Genomic DNA, 17,969 nt, shown 5'->3' with positions numbered 1-17,969 from the left:
TATACACAAAGCAAAATTCTCAGTCACTCCCAAATTTCAATGCTTTCCTTGGGGATTTTATAGACTATATATATAGACTCCTTTAAACTTATGTCAAACCAAAAGAGAGAACACACATTGTCATATTATAGACCTTTTTTCTGTCTTGCTTGATTAAGCTAAATTAATTTTATTGATATTTTTATTTGATTCATTAATACATATATATAATTGTATATTGTATACTGTATTGCAATTTTTTTTTGTGTTTCGCATAAGTTTTTGGGTATAAATGTTTGGCTGAATGTCTATATGTTCTAAATCTCTAAAATGCTCAATAAAAAAATAAATAAATAAATAAAAAAGATCCTGCGCAGTAAAAAGGCAAACAGTGCATTATTTGTCGCATACAAAGTTATTTAATGTGCCCGTAGAAAAGACTTGCGTATTTTACATCCACCGCCAGTAATAAGTTGCGTTTTGTGCCCCATTGTTCAAACTTTCTGGAGTGATTTGTGTAATTTTGTGTTTGAAAGCATTGAAACTGATTTCAAGTTATTTTGGAATGATGTGTTGTGTGTTTTTTTTGACCATGTAACGATTAGAACAAAGCCAAAAGAAACATTTATTATTCATTTGTTGATTATCCTTGCAAAAAATTCCACATCCACAAATCAAAATTCTTACACAAAAACCCCTTTTTTTTTAACTTTTCATTATGAATTCAATCCGTATCTGGAATCTATTAAGTTTTCTACAAATTCAAAAGCAATCAAAACCATAAGTGTGTGTAAATGTTTTGGCTTTTTGTTATAATTTCATCCCCCCTAGCTGGTTATAATGTATTGTGCTTTTTGTTTTGTATGTTATTTGATTTATACTCTTTATATGTTATAGTTCAACTTGTCATTGCATAATGTGAAGATATATGAAGATATGTAATCATTGTACTCAGTACTGGAGTTGAGGGGGGATGAGGGGGGATGGCATCCCCCCTGAAATAAAAACGGTCAAAATCATCCCCCCTGTAAAACTGCTACCCCCCCTTTCCTTTATTATTATTATTCCCTTATGTCATTTCATCAATGAATGTGGTATTACTGCTATTTCAACATTTATCATCACCAGAAAAATTACTTAATTTCACCTGTATCAAGTAAATTTTCACTTGAAATAAGTAGGAAAATCTGCCAGTGGGACAATATTTATCTTCTTATTACAAGCAAAAAAATCTTGTTCCACTGGCAGATTTTTCTACTTATTTCAAGTGAAAATCTACTTGAAACAGGTGAAAATTGTTGTTTTTTCCAGTGATGAGTCTTGTTTTAAGTGTAATGAGATTTGTTTAATAAAATGAGACATTTTACCTAGAAATACGGTAAGAAAAATATTCTTGTTAAGATTGTGAGTTTTTGCAGTGATCCATTTTACTTATCCTGTGAAGGACAGAGTCATATTGATAAGTTCAGAAAACTGTTTTTTATTGTTGTGTTTTGATGTATTTGATGTAAGCCCAGTGGATATTTAAAGCTTACAGAAGGCTGCATTTAACTGCTGCTATGTCATTCCTGCAGTATTTCTGCAGGTGTTTTGGTCAGTACTATTATTTGTAATATATTATATTATTTGTAATCAGCACAAATTATCTGTCCCCATATGATAAAACCCACCATCCCCCCTGATTTTTTTGCAACCCGAGTACTAATTGTACTTTTGGCAAATGTTAAATTAAAAAAAAAAAAAAAAAAGTTGCGTTTGGTGACGTCACCGCAAGCTCTTCCAGGGGCTCATCCTGCGCAGTAAAAACGCAAACAGTATTATTATATATAATATATATAAAGAAATATATCTTAAATATATCTAGAGATATATCTATAGATATTTAATATATATATTAAATAAACTCTAGATAAGTTGGGTTTGGTGTACTGATGTAAAGCTTAAGTGAGAGAGTGGCTGTAGCGCCGCCGTACTGCGGCTCAGCTGCTGCTGCTGCTGCTGCTGCTGCCCATGCACAGATAAACATGTCTGTGGCGGGAGGAGGTACGAGAGGCTTTTATTTCAACACAGTCCTGTCTCTGGCTCGCTCCTTGGCTATCCACCGCCCTGCGCCCATCGAAAAGGTGAGCAAAGAGATGCCCGAGTGTCCTCCACCTGCAGAAATAAGCCTTAATTGGCTGTAAGTTGGCAGCGCTGTTGCTCGGGTGTCGCTCCGCTTCCGCAGGCGCTGCCTTTATTTTGATAACAGACGTGACAGCCGGGCTGCTGCTAAATGGTTGTCCGTATTTAGGAGTCATTGATCTCCTGTTTCACTGTCTTGTTTTGGGGAGAAAAAAAGCAATGCAGAGGAAAGTGTCGTCGCTGGTTTAGAGGAGGCTGTGACTGCATCAAACAAGGCTGGAGCACTGCAGTCAAACAGGTTTACAGAGTTACGACTGGAGATTCAGCTTTCAGGACACTTTACTAACCTGTTGAAGCTGGGGTTTGGATCATAGGCTCTAATAAGACTGTTAATTACATTTGTCAGAGTCTTGAACGGAACATATCTGGGCAGTTATCAATACATGACTTCAATAAATCGCTGACAGCCACATGGCGCATGATATCACCCATAAATTAGTTACATAATTCCTAGAGGATTGTATTGACTTTCTGTGAACAGGCTGTCCGGTTCTTGGACCATTAAACACTGCTCCCCATGCATACTTTACATTACATTTGTTTAGCAATAAAACGACTTACAAGTGATTAAAAAGATGAAGATGTACCAGGACTGGGAAATTATTAATATATTAACCACTTTGATTTAACATCTAGGAGATGAATACAGTAACCTTCTGCTTGCAAACAGAAACACATGTTTAATGCCGGATACGTTGAAAATGCATGCACAAAACTAATATGGTATATGCATAGAATCATGTCTTGACCATGTATAAGCAGTACTGGAGTTGAGGGGGGATGGCATCCCCCCTGAAATAAAAACGGTCCAAATCATCCCTCCTGTAAAACTGCCATCCCCCCTTTCCATCCCTTATGTCATTTCATCAATGAATGTGGTTTTACTGCTATTTCAACATTTAGAGTCATCACCAGAAAAATAACTTATTTGACAATTTTCACCTGTTTCAAGTACATTTTCACTTGAAATAAGTAGAAAAATCTGCCAGTGGAACAAGATTTATCTTCTCATTACAAGCAAAAAAAAATCTTGTTCCACTGGCAGATTTTTCTACTTATTTCAAGTGAAAATCTACTTGAAACAGGTGAAAATTGTTGTTTTTTCCAGTGATGAGTCTTGTTTTAAGTGTAATGATTTTTTTTTTTTTTTTTACTAAAATGAGGCATTTTAACTAGAAATAAGACAAATATTCTTGTTAAGATTGTGAGTTTTTGCAGTGATCCATTTTACTTATCCTGTGAAGGACAGAGTCATATTGATAAGTTCAGAAAACAGTTTTTTATTGTTGTGTTTTGATGTATTTGATGTAAGCCCAGTGGATATTTAAAGCTTACAGAAGGCTGCATTTAACTGCTGCTATGTCATTCCTGCAGTATTTCTGCAGGTGTTTTGGTCACTGCTATTATTTGTAATATATTATATTATTTGTAATCAGCACAAATTATCTGTCCCCATATGATAAAATCCACCATCCCCCCTGATATTTTCTTTTACAACTCGAGTACTGTGTATTAGAGCATCTTTCAGTGTTGTAATAATATTGAGATATTTTTCAAACAAGACTGCAACAATATAGGGGGAAAAGTACATGTTACAGAAGAAAAAACTGCTGGATTGAGATAAATAGTTAGATGGTGTGCATATAAATAGCCTGGATTGTCAGATATAATGAGCTTATTTGTAATATTTTGATATACATTTTTAAATTATACTGAACTCTTTGTGTTGTTTTAGATCCAGAAACTGCAATGTATGTGTCCAGTGGAAGTCCGGGGTGTGTTCACTTTAGATGTGCGTCGCAGGGATGCTGTCATCGCTCTGGCTGTGTTTCTGGTGGAGTCTGGGCTACAGGTGGGTAGTAAAGAGCTGATATGTTGAGTCATCTGAATTTTGCAGATTTATTGCATGCTGTCCTTATCCTTAATAGATGGTGTGGTAGATTTAGATATGATATATAAATATGGGATTGATCCAACTCTTAAACAGCTTAGGTTGTTATATAAAAATCCTGGGAGGACGTATAACAAAAAATAAGTAGTAATAATGGAGAATGACTATTATTTGCCCATTTTTGCCCCAGCCTTTCACTGGACTCTGAATTCTGTATATCACCATGATAAGCTCATTCCCATAATCTGATTACGCTGGTGATTAGACATGCAGTTGACCGGCTAAGCTGCTAACCTCATCACACTGAGACACAGTGTTGGAAAGCTTCCCTTGCTTCTGATTGTGGGGAGACGATGTTACTTTTCCACATTAATCTAATCTCACATTAGCTTTGAGTCAGATTTAACTGTCAGAATTAACGGCGCGTCGTAATTTTGACTTATTGCAATGTGTGGGGTAAATACAAGTGCTGGCAAGTGTAGTTGTTTATGGTGTGCAACGATTTGCTTTACTCTGGCAGCACAAAGACGTACTTGTTCCGTACTTACTGAGCCTATTGAGGGGATTGCCACGGGTCCAATGGATTGAAGAAAGCTTGGGAAAGAAAGGAAAGGGTAAGAGAAGTCCTCTTGTATGGTGGTGGTGGTGGGGCGGGTGGCTATTTGATTTAAAGAAGGCTCTGTTTACACATAGTTTTAATGAATTGTATCAAATTTTGTGTCTTTTTATTATCAGCAGTGTCTTAATATATGTGTGTGTATTTATTTATTTTTATTTATATATATATATATATATAAATATATGTATATATTCTTTTTTTTTTATATTTGCCTATCTAAAAGACCTCAACTGCAGATTCCACTTTGTGTTACTATATCCGTCATATGAAATATTGGCAAAAATGAACTGTATGTTTTTCATTCCGATGCCTAATTCTGTTGTTTAGTCTTTTTCTTTTCACTTCTTCCCATATCTTTTTTTTTTTTTCTTTTTTTTTTTTTTAATGGCTGCTTCTTTTAACGGCGCATTTGTCTAATTTTCTTCCTAGAATTTCTCCCAGTTGCAGAAAACTTCAGCTTCTGCCTTGTAACACTTTTGTCAGATGTGGCTCAGATGGACCCAGACTCCCGACAGGAGGTCAGCTGAGAAAATGGTTATTGTATGTCATTATTTGGTAAGTGTGTTATACAGTAAAGCACTAAGCTATTTCTACTACCCTTTCTAAAGATCTTGAACACCATAATGGAGGTCATGCAGGCCTTACAAGAGATGTGCCAAACACCTGATAATCATGAAAAAGGTATATACGCAAATTCAAGAAGCATGCCAGTACTCCTCAGATTGAAAAACCGTCGTTACATTCTTGTCTGCAGTCTTCCTGTGCAGGTACGCTGTCCCGAGTCTGCTTGGCATGACTCGAGCCTTCGGCCGCTACAGCAACACAGATGAAGCCCTGTTGTCCAGGCTCTTCCCCAAAGATTCACCTCAGGCTCGCCGCGTCGCAGAGGAAACAGAGGGTGTTCGGCGCAGATCCTTCAATGATTTTCGTTCAATTCTTCCATCCTCCCTGCTCACAGTGTGCCAGAATGACACACTCCGCAGACGCACAGGGACTAACCTGGATTCCTCTGCACAGGTCAGCGTCAGTTTTTACGGATCTGGTAGATATCAAACAGCATTGTGTTGGAAAAAAATAAATAGTAAATGGTAGCAGAAGTTTGTTTTTTTTGTTTGTTTTCTTACTGATTTTTATTTTTTATTTTTATTTTTTTTCTCTAAATGTAAAAGGTTATCGTCAATAACATTGTTTGGTTAGTGATTTAATAAATGTTGTTGTTTTGTAGATCTCCACAGACCCGGCAGGTCACTCGCCCTGCTCTCCCACCGCCCCTGGTCCACATTACTTTGAAGGTAAAAGGAGCACAAGCTGCTTTGATCGTGTTTTTGTTCAACCCTGCGTTCCTTCAACTTTCATGGCCTTTTATTGAGAGCCAGAAATTGCATGTTGTAATTTTATATTTGTATATTTATTTGAGGGTAAAATGAAACATTCGACCTGTACCTCAGACTTTTACTCAGTCAAAATGTTTAACTGAGGTGATATTTTTCTTGCTTTGTTGTACTTACCCGCCTATCATTTTAAAGGGAATCTGCCGTGTCTTTATTAATGTTAGGTAATTGGTGACAAAGTGTTTTTTTTTTTGTCTCACCAAAGCTTCTTTAAATTTATGTCATTATTTGTTCTTTGGGATTTGTGGCTCTAATGGAAAAAATCCATTGGAGACGCGTAGAATTTCAGCAGAACTTCTGTGTCTTGACTAATGTAGTCATAAGAAATGAACCTCATTGTATAAATGTGAAGCGTTACTCCTGGGTCCAATCGGGCACAGAAGCACCGTGATCCGGCTGCACCAGCCATTGGGAATCGTGCTCACTCCGCTCTTCTCTGTGAGAGTGGTCCCACCAGAAGCTCTGCAGTGTATGTGAAACATGTCCACGCAGCAAACCGACTCTCCGCTCTGCTCCACTGAAGACACGGGCCAAGTCTATTTTGGTGTTCAGCTACAGTTTAGCCACGTCATGGCAGATCGAGCTAGCAAGAAATCAGATACAAGAATAGCACTGATCATTTGGCCGATTTCCGAGGCCATGGGTGAACAATTCAGAGGGTCTCGGTGAGGTTTTAGGCCATGGACAAGTAGTCAAAGTCAAAGTAGCTTTATTGTCAATTCTTCACATGTCAAGACATACAAGGAATCGAGAGGACGTTTCCCACTTCCCTCGGTGAAACATATAAAGTGCGCAGGCACAACAGATAGACAAGACATTCTTAAAAAGTTCACATAAATAAATACAACATTTACTAGTACTAAGATGAGTGCAAAAGGCAATTTTTGTAAAAAAGTAGAGGTTCATTTTAGAATTGGAAATGCATGTTTTTCTCTTGGACGCCGCCCGTCCTGTGATTTCATCCTATTTATAAGTGGAATAGCAGAAATAGCAAGTAATGTCTAGAAGTAGCCACAGTTTTTGGAGGCGAATGTGAACATGATTGTATAATTACATCAGTGGGATGTCAGGATTCTTATGCAATCTCCAAACTGCAGCTGAACCACAGTGCTTCCATCCCAGTGGGACCAGAGCGTTACACAATACACACTAAAGAAACCAGTCAAAAGCTGTTCCCTGCGCTACTCTCTCATGTCTTCTGGTCCTTCTGCTCGCAGGTGCCTATCTTCCAGACAGCAGCACAGTCGACCCCGAATACTATTTCTCCACAGTCAGCTCCAGTTTCTCAGTGTCTCCGCTTTTCCAGGGAGAGGGTGAAAACGAGGTGGAGGTTCCAGTGGATCTGCTCCGACATCTGCTGGGCATGGTGCAGTAGCCCACTAAATACTCACCAAAGTGTTGCCACTGTTGCTGGAAAATGTGCTGTTTTATATTCATTGTGTGTATTGCTGACCTTTAGGTGAAGATGTTTGTCTCGGACTCCTTTTTGAAAACTCTGGAGGCCGCTATGACGGACGTCACAGAGGTAATTTTATAACTACTGTCTGTGAATGGCATTCTAATTCAAGACTGAAGTATATGCTCTGGTCAGTGTAATAATCTTGTCATTGTTTCGTTCCCCTATCTCTGTTTTTTTTCTTTGTAAAGTCTAATCCTGGAATGAACCTCTACTACAAAATCTTCAACGACACTCTCTACGTGTGTGTGTTCAAAATGCTGCGTGACACACTGTACAACATGAAAGGTAAAACGTCATAATGCAGTAAAGTCAAACAGCCTTCTGATTTACAGGACTGTCTCAGAAAATTAGAATATTCTGATAAAATCCTTTATTTTCTGCAATACAAAAATGTCATACATTCTGGATTCATTACAAATCAACTGAAATATTGCAAGCCTTTTATTATTTTAATATTGCTGATCATGGCTTACAGCTTAAGAAAACTCAAATATCCTATCTCAAAAAATTAGAATATTCTGGGAATCTTAATCTTAAACTGTAAGCCATAATCAGCAATATTTCAGTTGATTTGTAATGAATCCAGAATGTATGACATTTTTGTTTTTTTAATTGCATTACAGAAAATAAAGGACTTTATCACAATATTCTAATTTTCTGAGACAGTCCTGTATGTAGTTCTGTTTGTTAATCGTTTACACCGTTGTCTTCTTAGCCCTGCAGCCGACATTTGTCCGGGAAGTGCATGATTTTGTTCTGGAGCAGTTCAGCAGCAGTCAGTCAGAGCTGCAGAGGGTGCTTCATGACACGGGGGTGTTGCCGGGGGAACAGAGCCCCCTCAAGCTCCGTTGCCAAGCCAACGCTGCCTGCGTGGATCTCATGGTTTGGGCCGTCAAAGACGAGCAAGGTAATCCATTGTGAGCTGGACACTGTGTCGAGCTGGCACAATCAGAGGGATGCTGGACATGTTTATTCGTTCTGCTTGGGTCACTTTTCCTTTCTGGTGTTTCTCTGGCTCTTGTCAGGTGCTGAGAATCTGTGCACCAAACTGTCAGAGAAGCTGCAGTCAAAGACATCTAGTAAAGTCATCATTGCTCACATGCCCCTGCTCATCTGTTGCCTACAGGTATAATACTTCAGTTTAAAAAGAGCCCCGTTTGTGAATATAATTACCCATTAAATGTGATTTGTCACAGAAAGCGTGTGTCATAGCATCACAGGTCTTTGGACTCATTATTACCTGTTATAAATTCAATTTTAATCTTTTTTTTTTTTTAATGGGTTATGTTAACCATTTCAGGGCCTGGGTCGTCTGTGCGAGAGGTTTCCAGTAGTTGCTCACTCTGCCACAACTTCTCTCAGGGATTTCCTGGTTGTTCCTTCCCCTGTTTTAATAAAACTCTACAAGTATCATAACCAGTGCAGCACAGGTAAACACTGATCATGTCCACATCTGACCTGAGAGGCATCACTCCTGTATTCATCAGCATACGTGGTTTTGATTGGAATTGTATGGTGGCCAAAATAGGGATTATTATTATTATGGTTTTTCTATTTTTTATTAAGAATTTCATTTGTAAAATCTTTTAGGGAAGGTATGTTGAAATATTGAATCCTGAGTCACAGAAGCAGCAATTCATAGATTCAGTTTTTGATTAACTTTTTTACTGCTTAAAAGCCAAATGACTTTCAGAGGGATCAATATAAAACTGGATAGAAAACTGGATTCATTATTAAACTATCTCAAATGGACATTTAATTTCAAACTACAAAAATCTGGCAAGTTTAAACATCCTTCTTACAGAATGTGAAGCACAGCAAAAGAGTAAATGGAGCAAAAGTGGTGTAACTAATTATACCATGGTAAATGTACCAAATCAATACTAGATTTCACATCCAACTACTGTTCCTGATTGATCCAAATGGCTACAGATTCAGGCAGTGACAGATGCAATCCATGTTTTTAATTTTCAGTGTTGTTCCCTCGAGGCTACTGCCTTTCCATTGATCATCTTTTAAATTTAAAACACGCTCTCTAGATTTGTTTTACACTTAGTCCTTTCTTTTTTTCATGTGCAGGATTATATTTCAATGAATTCTGTTGTGCCTGCATCGTCTTACTTTGTTGTGTTGTCACTTTTTTAAAGGCACTGGAGAAATTAGGATAAATGTGACCAATGAGCATTCTCAGTCTACTATCAACATACTGTCAAGCAGAAGAGACCAGCCTTCCATGTATGAGCAGCTCAGAGATATCTCCATTGATAACATCTGCAGGTCAGATATGGACACACAATTGGAGAATTGAAATAAAAAGTTACAAAATCTTTTTAATTTTTTTTAATTTAAACAATTCATTTTCATATTGTGCTTTTCTCCTCCCTCAGATGTCTGAAAGCCGGTTTGACCATGGACCATGTGATTGTAGAGGCCTTTCTGGCCAGTCTGTCCAACCGTCTGTACATTTCCCAGGAGAATGACAAGTTAGCCACATTTCTAGTTTTACTTTAAAAAAATAATAAATTGTTATTGAGTCCCTGAGATTATGTGAAAACTGATTTGATACTAATGACCAGTTTTGTAAATATAACTAATGTTTCTCCCAGGGATGCTCATCTAATTCCAGATCACACCATCCGTGCCCTTGGCCACATCGCAGTCGCTCTGAGAGACACTCCTAAAGTCATGGAGCACATCTTACAAATCCTTCAACAAAAGTTCTGCCAACCTCCGTCACAGCTGGACGTACTAATTATAGACCAGCTGGGCTGCATGGTCATCACAGGAAATGTAAGTACACAATCACCGTGATGATGTGGTTGTACATCAGCTTGCTGCCATTATTTAATTTGTTATGAATGAAGAGGGTAATAAAAAGTTCATGGAGCTACTATAGAGACTTGGGAGTTTTTATATAATTTATTATTAATTTATTGAGTTATTTACTGTGATGTAGATGAAACTGGCCCAATCTTTCTTTAAGCTGCATTGGTGTTTTTGTAAATTGGCTGGGTGGTGTTTAGTTGTTCAGCACACTCGTCACTCAGAATAGATTCCAGTGTTTAAGATGACACGAGGGGGGTTTAATAACCCGCCTTTTGACAGCCAGCCAACCTTAAATGTGATAGGCTACAATTAAAGGCTATAAATTGATCAGCATTTGTGCTTGCAGTTTTATTTTAAGGTTCTCTTTTTTGTGTGTCGTAGCAATACATCTACCAGGAGGTGTGGAATCTGTTCCAGCAGATCAGCGTAAAAGCCAGTTCTGTGGTCTACTCGGCAACCAAAGACTACAGAGATCATGGTTACAGGTCTGCATCTGGTATTACGCTCACGTTTTAAAACCAGATAAATAAGGAGACTACTCTGTTTTAAGTTTACTTAAAGCCAGTTGCGAGTTATTAATCACTTTTTAAAATTTCCATCATGTAAACAGATGTAAACATGATGTGATTTTCTCAGTAGTGTATAACAGTCTGATGTCTGTGTCAGGGATTCAGTAGAGAGTTTCCAGAAAAATCCAAAGGTTTTAAACTTAATGCTAACTCTGTAGTCCCTCTGCAGCGATCACATGCAACACTCGCAGATTATCTCGAAAAATCACATGAAAGATCTTGCAAAAAGAAAAGCAAACTAAGACCCCGTCCACACGTAGCCGGGTATTTTTAAAACCGAATATTTCCCCCCTCTGTTTATAAAAAAATTTGCATCCACATTACATCGTTTAAAAAAAAAAAACCCCTTCCACACGTAACCGAAGATCTGCGTTTTCGACCACATTCATAAGCATTTCAAACCTGTAGATAATCTGCGGCTCCCGGGGAAGCTGCACCTCCGCGGCTCCGCTTCCCCGGCAGGCGCGTCTCCTTCTCCCCCCCGTGTCCCGCCACGGAGCTGCCACGTTATAGACGCAGCCCTACGCCGTAGGCTCTGTGTCGGTGTAACGCAGTAAGCGGTGGTCAAGACCAGAGACCATTTATTTAATAGCTTGGAGAACAGATGCTGGATCATCTGTATTTCTGTAGTAAACAAAAGGCACATGTCAGAGCAGATTTGTTGTTGTTTTGGCGCATAATGTGACGTTCGAAAACGCGAAACTCCGGTTGTGTGTGTCTACACGCATCTACATAAACGGAGTTTTCAAAAATATTCACTTTGCCCGGAGTTTTTTTAAACCTTCGTTTATTTGCGTTTTCGTGTGGATGACAGGTCCAAACGTAGGAAAATATCTCCGGTTTAGCAGATATCCGGCTACGTGTGGACGGGGTATAAGTCTTTTCTGTTAGAACAGAAGCTGGGGAACTCAGTCTGCTCTGATTTAAGGCTCTTATCAAGCCTTTATGTATCAATAAAAAAAGAACTCAAAACATTAACCTAGGTGCAACAACCAACTGACAACTGCACATGCAGTCATGATCTTTAACATGATCTTAAGATCTAGCAAACTAACAAAATGTTCTATTTTATCTACGCCTGTCTGAAAGTATAGACTATAACCTTCCCTCTCAACTGGTACACGCAGCAATTAGGACAGATACAAATCATTGTCCAACTATAATGACATGGTCACTGTAGTTATGCCATTCAGGTCACATTCTGTATGTCTTTGTTTCGTCAACAGTTTGTGTAACAGGATTTTGACTGCGATTTATCACCTCTTTCATTGATGATAAGAGTATTCTGGAAGTCACGTCTTATTGGCAGGGGATTGAAATGATCTGTGGATCTGCTGCTAATTTGTAATTATCACAGAGGACGTTTGTGATTTTAATCCCGTCCAAATGTGTAATTTCACTGATTTGTGCAGTAAAAGTTCCCACGCACATTACCCACCCTATTTCAGCAAACACCAAGGTCATGAGATCATTTTATTACTTTTCTCCCTCTTTCAATGCATAATTGTGACAATTGCGGTACATAGTGTGATATATTACAGCTTCAGCCTATCCAGCCAATTTAGTGTGATGATCTGATATTTTTAGGTGATAAACGTATTGAAATTAATCAACATTAAGCTTCACACAGAGACTTATAAAATGTGGTCCATTTCTCAGTAAGCGTTCTTGTGTATACTTGTGTATACTAATAAATGGCCAAGAAGTCCGGATCAGAGTGTCTGATCAGTGTCTGATCAGATGCTTTTAACCTTATATTCAAACTGAATGTCAAACAAAAGGTAATTGTTTAATAAAATATAATGTCTCAGTGTCATTTCCAGGATCAATGTCTGTAAATCAGGGTGAAACACAGACTTGGCTTATCCAGCGCAAATGCGGGGACCTAAATACAGATGTCTGGGTGTAATTTTAGAGTTACTGCAGGTCCAGAGGTTGTTGAAGGTCTTTTTGGAAAACTTTAAACTGTCCATAAACATTTTATATCTCATCCTCTGAAGAAACTTTACACGTGATCCTAAAACTAAGTGGTTAACCATTTATTGTTTTTTTTTTTTTTTTTTTTTTTTTTCTATTTTTTAAATTAATTATTGACTTTGTCTTACTTAAAAAACAATGTTCGTGTTTTAAAATGTTGATTTAATGGAAGCGTGGCATCACTCATGGGTACATTAGTACTAAATGCGTGTAAAATAAGACAATATAGCTCAATTACCTTCTGGATTATAGTATTTTTTTTTTTAATACAGTCAATGATTACATAACTGAATTCACTTAAAAGTAATTATCATGTCCATTCTTGTTGTTTTTATTTACATTAATACACATACTGAATTGAATGGTTAAAGGTTTTTTCCATCTGAACCATCTTTTTCCACAAAAGGCACTGCTCTCTGGCTGTGATCAACGCTCTCGCCAACATCGCAGCCAACCTGCAGGGGGAGCAGCTGGTGGACGAGCTGATGGTGAATCTCTTAGAACTGTTCGTCCAACTGGGTCTGGAAGGGAAAAGAGCCAGCGAGCGGGCCTCCGACAAAGGCCCGGCGCTGAAGGTACGAGCTTCACCGCACCAATATTCAGACACTACAGGAAACTGGTAACAGCCACGCTGGTAAAATGTTAACGACTCTTTACTTCTTCCCCAGGCATCAAGTAGTGCCGGGAATCTTGGAGTTCTTATTCCCGTGATTGCCGTGGTAAGTGCTTAAGAGGCAGCTTCAAGTCATTTGTGTTTGTATGTCAGAAGACAAAGCTCGTGTAAATGATGTACGTGAGCGTCTGAGCTTCTGTAGATGAATCCAGTGTTAGTTAGTTTTTAACCCTGTGAGCAAATATTTACCAAGTCACTGGCAGAACAAATATCTACATTACTGGATCACTGCTGGATAACTTTGCTTTTTTACATCTGTTTTTTATTTAAAATTTTTATTAGCACTTTATTTTACCTACTTTTATTTTTTAGGTAACATAAGATATAATAAAACGTGTACTGCAGGATTAACTCCATACTGTGTACATTTTAAGCATGTTTTTTTATATTAGTTGTTAAATAAAGAAAAAGAAAAAAAAACATAAAAATTCAGATTGCAATCTAGCAAATTTTAGTTTTATTGATACAATTTTTGTCTGTTATTTTATTTTAAATGATCAGTACAGAATTAGATTTACAATGATTGCATAATGTTTTTGTTTCTTTAGCAAAGTTCTCCACTAGCCTTGTTGCAAATGATAAAACATTAACAGACAAATAATAATGTTTCAATGAGTCTCTGACAGACTCAACATTTTAATATCTAAATACACAAAAAGATTCCTCAACTTTAAAAACACTTCTGTGTGTGATGTACCATAACGCTTAAGCTGGACTTGAATAACTAGACCTTTAACTTGCCACAGATAGTTGAGCTGTTTAGCTCTGTGTGGGGTTGACCACTCGGCCCATGAACACGAGGCAATCTGTGCGATGCTCGTAGATCAGGAAGAGGAAGGGATGATCCACGGTGAAGCGGATCTGAGAGGAGAGAGGCATGAAGCCCACTTGGGTCAAAGCAGCAGCTTCAGTCCCCTCCTCGTTCACCGTTATGGTTCCCTGGTGCTTCAGCTGCGGAGGGAGACCAGAATGTATCAGAGTTGGAGAAATAACAAGGATTATTGGAGTTTAGTTTGTTTCTCTTTATGACTGATTTAACCACACTCACCCAGTTCATGGAAACTTTTTCTGAGGTCATTCTAGTAAAATCTCCAGTCTCCTGAAATATGTCAGTGAGGCCCATCTCCTTCAAATTTACAATCAGGTCGTAGTTTTGCTCCAGTTTAAACTTGGGTAATGTGATCTCACGAGTCCTGAGGGAACATGGGATATTTTCTTCATGATGCAAATACAAAATCACAACTTCAATATAAAATGTTCCAAATATTTCTCCAAACTGATAACTATGAAAAAGATTCAGTTGAAGAAGTTCTGTACGGATTACAGCACGCTTTCTCAACTGCAGCTTTAAATAAAAGGTTTATGAACCCTTTGCTGTCATCTGCATTGATTATTCAACTGATGTCACAATTAAAGACAAACACAGTCTGACTAATATTATTACTCAGTTGTTTGTTCATGTTCCTTTTTCATTATTTTGAGTCATTACTCATCCTACGCTTAGAAAAAGGACATGAAGGCTAAAATTATTTGTTGAGATTATACTTGGAACAGTTTTTGTGTGAAAACAAATTCAACGAAGGACATGGTGCTTCTAAACGATACACAGTCTCTTGCAACTGTACTCAGTCTGTTTGGGAAATGCTGCTGACCTGTTTGTCATGTTTTTGAGCCACTTGTCGACAACAGTCGGTGAGATCTCCTGCTCCAAGTTCCTCATGCCAGTGATTTTCCTCGGCAGGGCAATGAGCATGCTGATGTTTCCTGTGTATGGGAGCTGGGGATGAGAAAAGTTGACGTTAATATGTTCTTGCTGAAAAGGCTCGCAACTTTTCAAAGTTTCATGTGGGCGTAAAAAGGCGCTGACTTGAAGGATGTCGCAGTCCAGTTCGTGGTCGGCAGCAGCTAGATAGTTCCCCTTGTTGGTCATCATCGGCACGCGCACGTTTGTCTTCTCATTAACTCTGAAGGCGCGGTAGTAAGTCATTTCTTTAGGGAATTTCTGTTCCCACGTTCCTGTTTATGGAAACAAGTGAGGCCGAAGACTTGCATTAAAATGAACATCTTTTGACAGTTTAAAATAATAATTCTTCCCACTTACCTTTGAAGTACAGGTAGTTAAGTAGCATCAGCACCATGTTTGGATCCACACTCTTAAGTGGATCTTTGATCAGCCCTTTGGTCAGTTTTTGTATGCGACGGTTGGCCTTGTTAAGGAACGCAGGATCTCTGAAGTCTACTGACTGTGGCTCTGCAAAATAAAAAGCTTTTGTCTCCGCACGGAAGGTTTCTTTCACAGAGACGTCTTTTTTGAGGTAGACATCATTTACAGAGCGGAGAGTGTAACCAAAGTTCCTCCTGAAGAGCCTGTGCGTCAGTTTCCTGAACAGCTTGTGCACCGTCGTGTTGTCATAGTGATGGCTAGCATTAACGAACTCGGCGAATCCTAGAGCGTTGTAGATCTGATCGTGAGTTCCAGGCCCGGCCGCCAAAGCCATCATCCCCATGGCGATGGAGATCCCAGCAGGTGCTAGCAGGATGTTGTCACTCTGGTTTACATCGTTCCGAAGACTTCGGTAAAGGTTAAAACCAAAGCGGGCATTCACGATGTTGATGCGTTGGAGGCGAGATCGACCGTGGAAGAGCCGCAGAAGTCTAGCCCGGCGAATCTTTGGGTCAGTAGGTTCAGCAAAGATATCTATGTCTGGGGCTGGTGTGGCAATCTCATCAATCTCATCCCCCTCTCTGAAAAACAGACAGAATTTCATTGTCTTTAATGTAAAAAAGTAGCATCAGGATCTTCTGGTTTTGGACACTGGATCACACATACAGGACTGTCTTAGAAAATTAAAATATTGTGATAAAGTTCTTTATTTTCTGTAATGCAATTTAAAAAAAAACAAAAATGTCATACATTCTGTATTCATTAAAAATCAACTGACATATTACAAGCCTTTTATTATTTTAATATTGCTGATTATGGTTTACAGATTAAGATTAAGATTCCCAGAATATTCTAATTTTTTGAGATAGGATATTTGAGTTTTCTTAAGCTGTAAGCCATGATCAGCAATATTAAAATAATAAAAGGCTTGCAATATTGCAGTTGATTTGTAATGAATCCAGAATGTATGACGTTTTTGTGTAATTGCATTACAGAAAATCACAATATTCTAATTTTCTGAGACAGTCCTGTATGTCTTACTGTTTGCATCTGAAGATACTATTTATTGTTTAAAACAAACAAAAAAAAAAGAATACCTTAAAACACTTATTTAAATGTTAAACTTGTCTCTGGTAATTCTTTACTTGAATATTATTCACTAGATGTTATTTTTCCAGCATTACATTTTGTATACTCCAACACAAGTAAACCAGATAATACTTACATGTAATCATCACTGCCAGCGGCCAGAATCTTATCAAAATCAATATAATCTTCATCCTCAAAGCCATCAAAAATGAGGTCATTAGTGACGGTGTTTTCTTTGTGGTAGTCCAAGGGAATGGCCTCTACGTCCACGGCAGCACCTGGTTCTAAGCCCCGGGGGTTGGGATCAGGGTCACTGAAGTGAATACTGAGCTCTTTGACTCCAGCCAGCGATGGACTGGCCAGCAGACAGGCCGCAGAAATGACAGCGATCACCCACATCTTTGAAGGCAGACAGAGAAGACATTTAATCCAACTCAGTCAATGATCTTATCACCGTTTTACAAATGCATATTTCAGTTGAGTGACTTTTTAACGTAGCTGTAGTCTTCAAATGGTATTTTCTGTGTTTTGAAACAAAAAAAAAAGGTTTCTCTTGCTGTAAAATGTCTTACCTTTACCATGTGCTGTGGGGAAATGCTGCGTTGAGTCGTTTTGTAGGACTAAGAATTCAAAGCTGAACTTTGATGTGGGCTTCTCCTGAACAAATAGACCAAATCAAACAGTTCAAAAAGTCCGCTGACGGCCTAAAACCTTTGCAATTCAGCCCACCAGTTAAAAATATTTGCTGTAGATTAACAAAAAGAGTAGTACACTCTTAACAAACTTTGAATTTTAGTAAAATTTTAGTCTTTTTCATATTTTCTATATTTTCCATTTCCATAGAGATTTTAGCTATTTGTCTTCAAAACAATTCAATTCAATTCAATTTTATTTATATAGCGTCTAATACAACAGATGTTGTCTCTAGACGCTTTCCAGAGAACCAGAACATGAACATAAACATAAATATAATTATAAATATAAATATAATCCCCCGAGCAATTATTACATAAACAATGGCAGGTAAAAACTCCCATAGTGGGAGAAAAGCCTTAAGCCAAAGATTGGCTTCCATTAGGTTGTTTCTTCATCTTCACATCCACTATTCTTGTCATTTATAAGAGCATTAAATGCTCCACATTTTCCTTAAT

At 38.1% G+C, this 17,969-nt stretch overlaps 2 protein-coding genes across 3 annotated transcripts in view; one reads left to right on the top strand and one right to left on the bottom strand.

The window, feature by feature from the left end:
• Positions 1 to 1,984: 1,984 nt before the first annotated feature.
• Positions 1,985 to 17,969, top strand: part of pi4kab (phosphatidylinositol 4-kinase, catalytic, alpha b) — a 37,273-nt gene continuing 21,288 nt past the window's right edge. For both annotated transcript variants that reach the window (XM_061729495.1, XM_061729494.1), the window contains exons 1-19: positions 1,985 to 2,102; positions 3,896 to 4,012; positions 4,572 to 4,665; positions 5,100 to 5,188; positions 5,279 to 5,351; positions 5,425 to 5,687; positions 5,896 to 5,962; positions 7,279 to 7,427; positions 7,521 to 7,586; positions 7,709 to 7,805; positions 8,236 to 8,427; positions 8,546 to 8,646; positions 8,821 to 8,950; positions 9,668 to 9,797; positions 9,908 to 10,003; positions 10,127 to 10,310; positions 10,728 to 10,831; positions 13,299 to 13,467; positions 13,561 to 13,611. In XM_061729495.1, coding sequence (XP_061585479.1) covers positions 2,004 to 2,102; positions 3,896 to 4,012; positions 4,572 to 4,665; positions 5,100 to 5,188; positions 5,279 to 5,351; positions 5,425 to 5,687; positions 5,896 to 5,962; positions 7,279 to 7,427; positions 7,521 to 7,586; positions 7,709 to 7,805; positions 8,236 to 8,427; positions 8,546 to 8,646; positions 8,821 to 8,950; positions 9,668 to 9,797; positions 9,908 to 10,003; positions 10,127 to 10,310; positions 10,728 to 10,831; positions 13,299 to 13,467; positions 13,561 to 13,611 — 2,271 coding nt within the window. In that variant the 5' untranslated portion in view covers positions 1,985 to 2,003. The remainder of the gene's footprint in view (positions 2,103 to 3,895; positions 4,013 to 4,571; positions 4,666 to 5,099; positions 5,189 to 5,278; positions 5,352 to 5,424; positions 5,688 to 5,895; positions 5,963 to 7,278; positions 7,428 to 7,520; positions 7,587 to 7,708; positions 7,806 to 8,235; positions 8,428 to 8,545; positions 8,647 to 8,820; positions 8,951 to 9,667; positions 9,798 to 9,907; positions 10,004 to 10,126; positions 10,311 to 10,727; positions 10,832 to 13,298; positions 13,468 to 13,560; positions 13,612 to 17,969) is intronic.
• serpind1 (serpin peptidase inhibitor, clade D (heparin cofactor), member 1) lies at positions 14,008 to 17,469 on the bottom strand. The gene is made up of 7 exons (XM_061729496.1): positions 17,391 to 17,469; positions 16,955 to 17,217; positions 15,667 to 16,310; positions 15,433 to 15,581; positions 15,218 to 15,342; positions 14,614 to 14,758; positions 14,008 to 14,516 (listed from the first exon to the last, which is right to left on the bottom strand). The coding sequence occupies exons 1-7, from the start codon at positions 17,397 to 17,399 to the stop codon at positions 14,325 to 14,327; spliced, it is 1,527 nt and encodes a 508-aa protein (XP_061585480.1). The 5' UTR covers positions 17,400 to 17,469; the 3' UTR covers positions 14,008 to 14,324.

Source organism: Cololabis saira, chromosome 9, assembly GCF_033807715.1.
Source record: "Cololabis saira isolate AMF1-May2022 chromosome 9, fColSai1.1, whole genome shotgun sequence".
NCBI classification, from domain to species: domain Eukaryota; kingdom Metazoa; phylum Chordata; class Actinopteri; order Beloniformes; family Belonidae; genus Cololabis; species Cololabis saira.
Note: the sequence above shows the minus strand (reverse complement) of the source record. Positions and strands in the feature narration are given on the sequence as shown.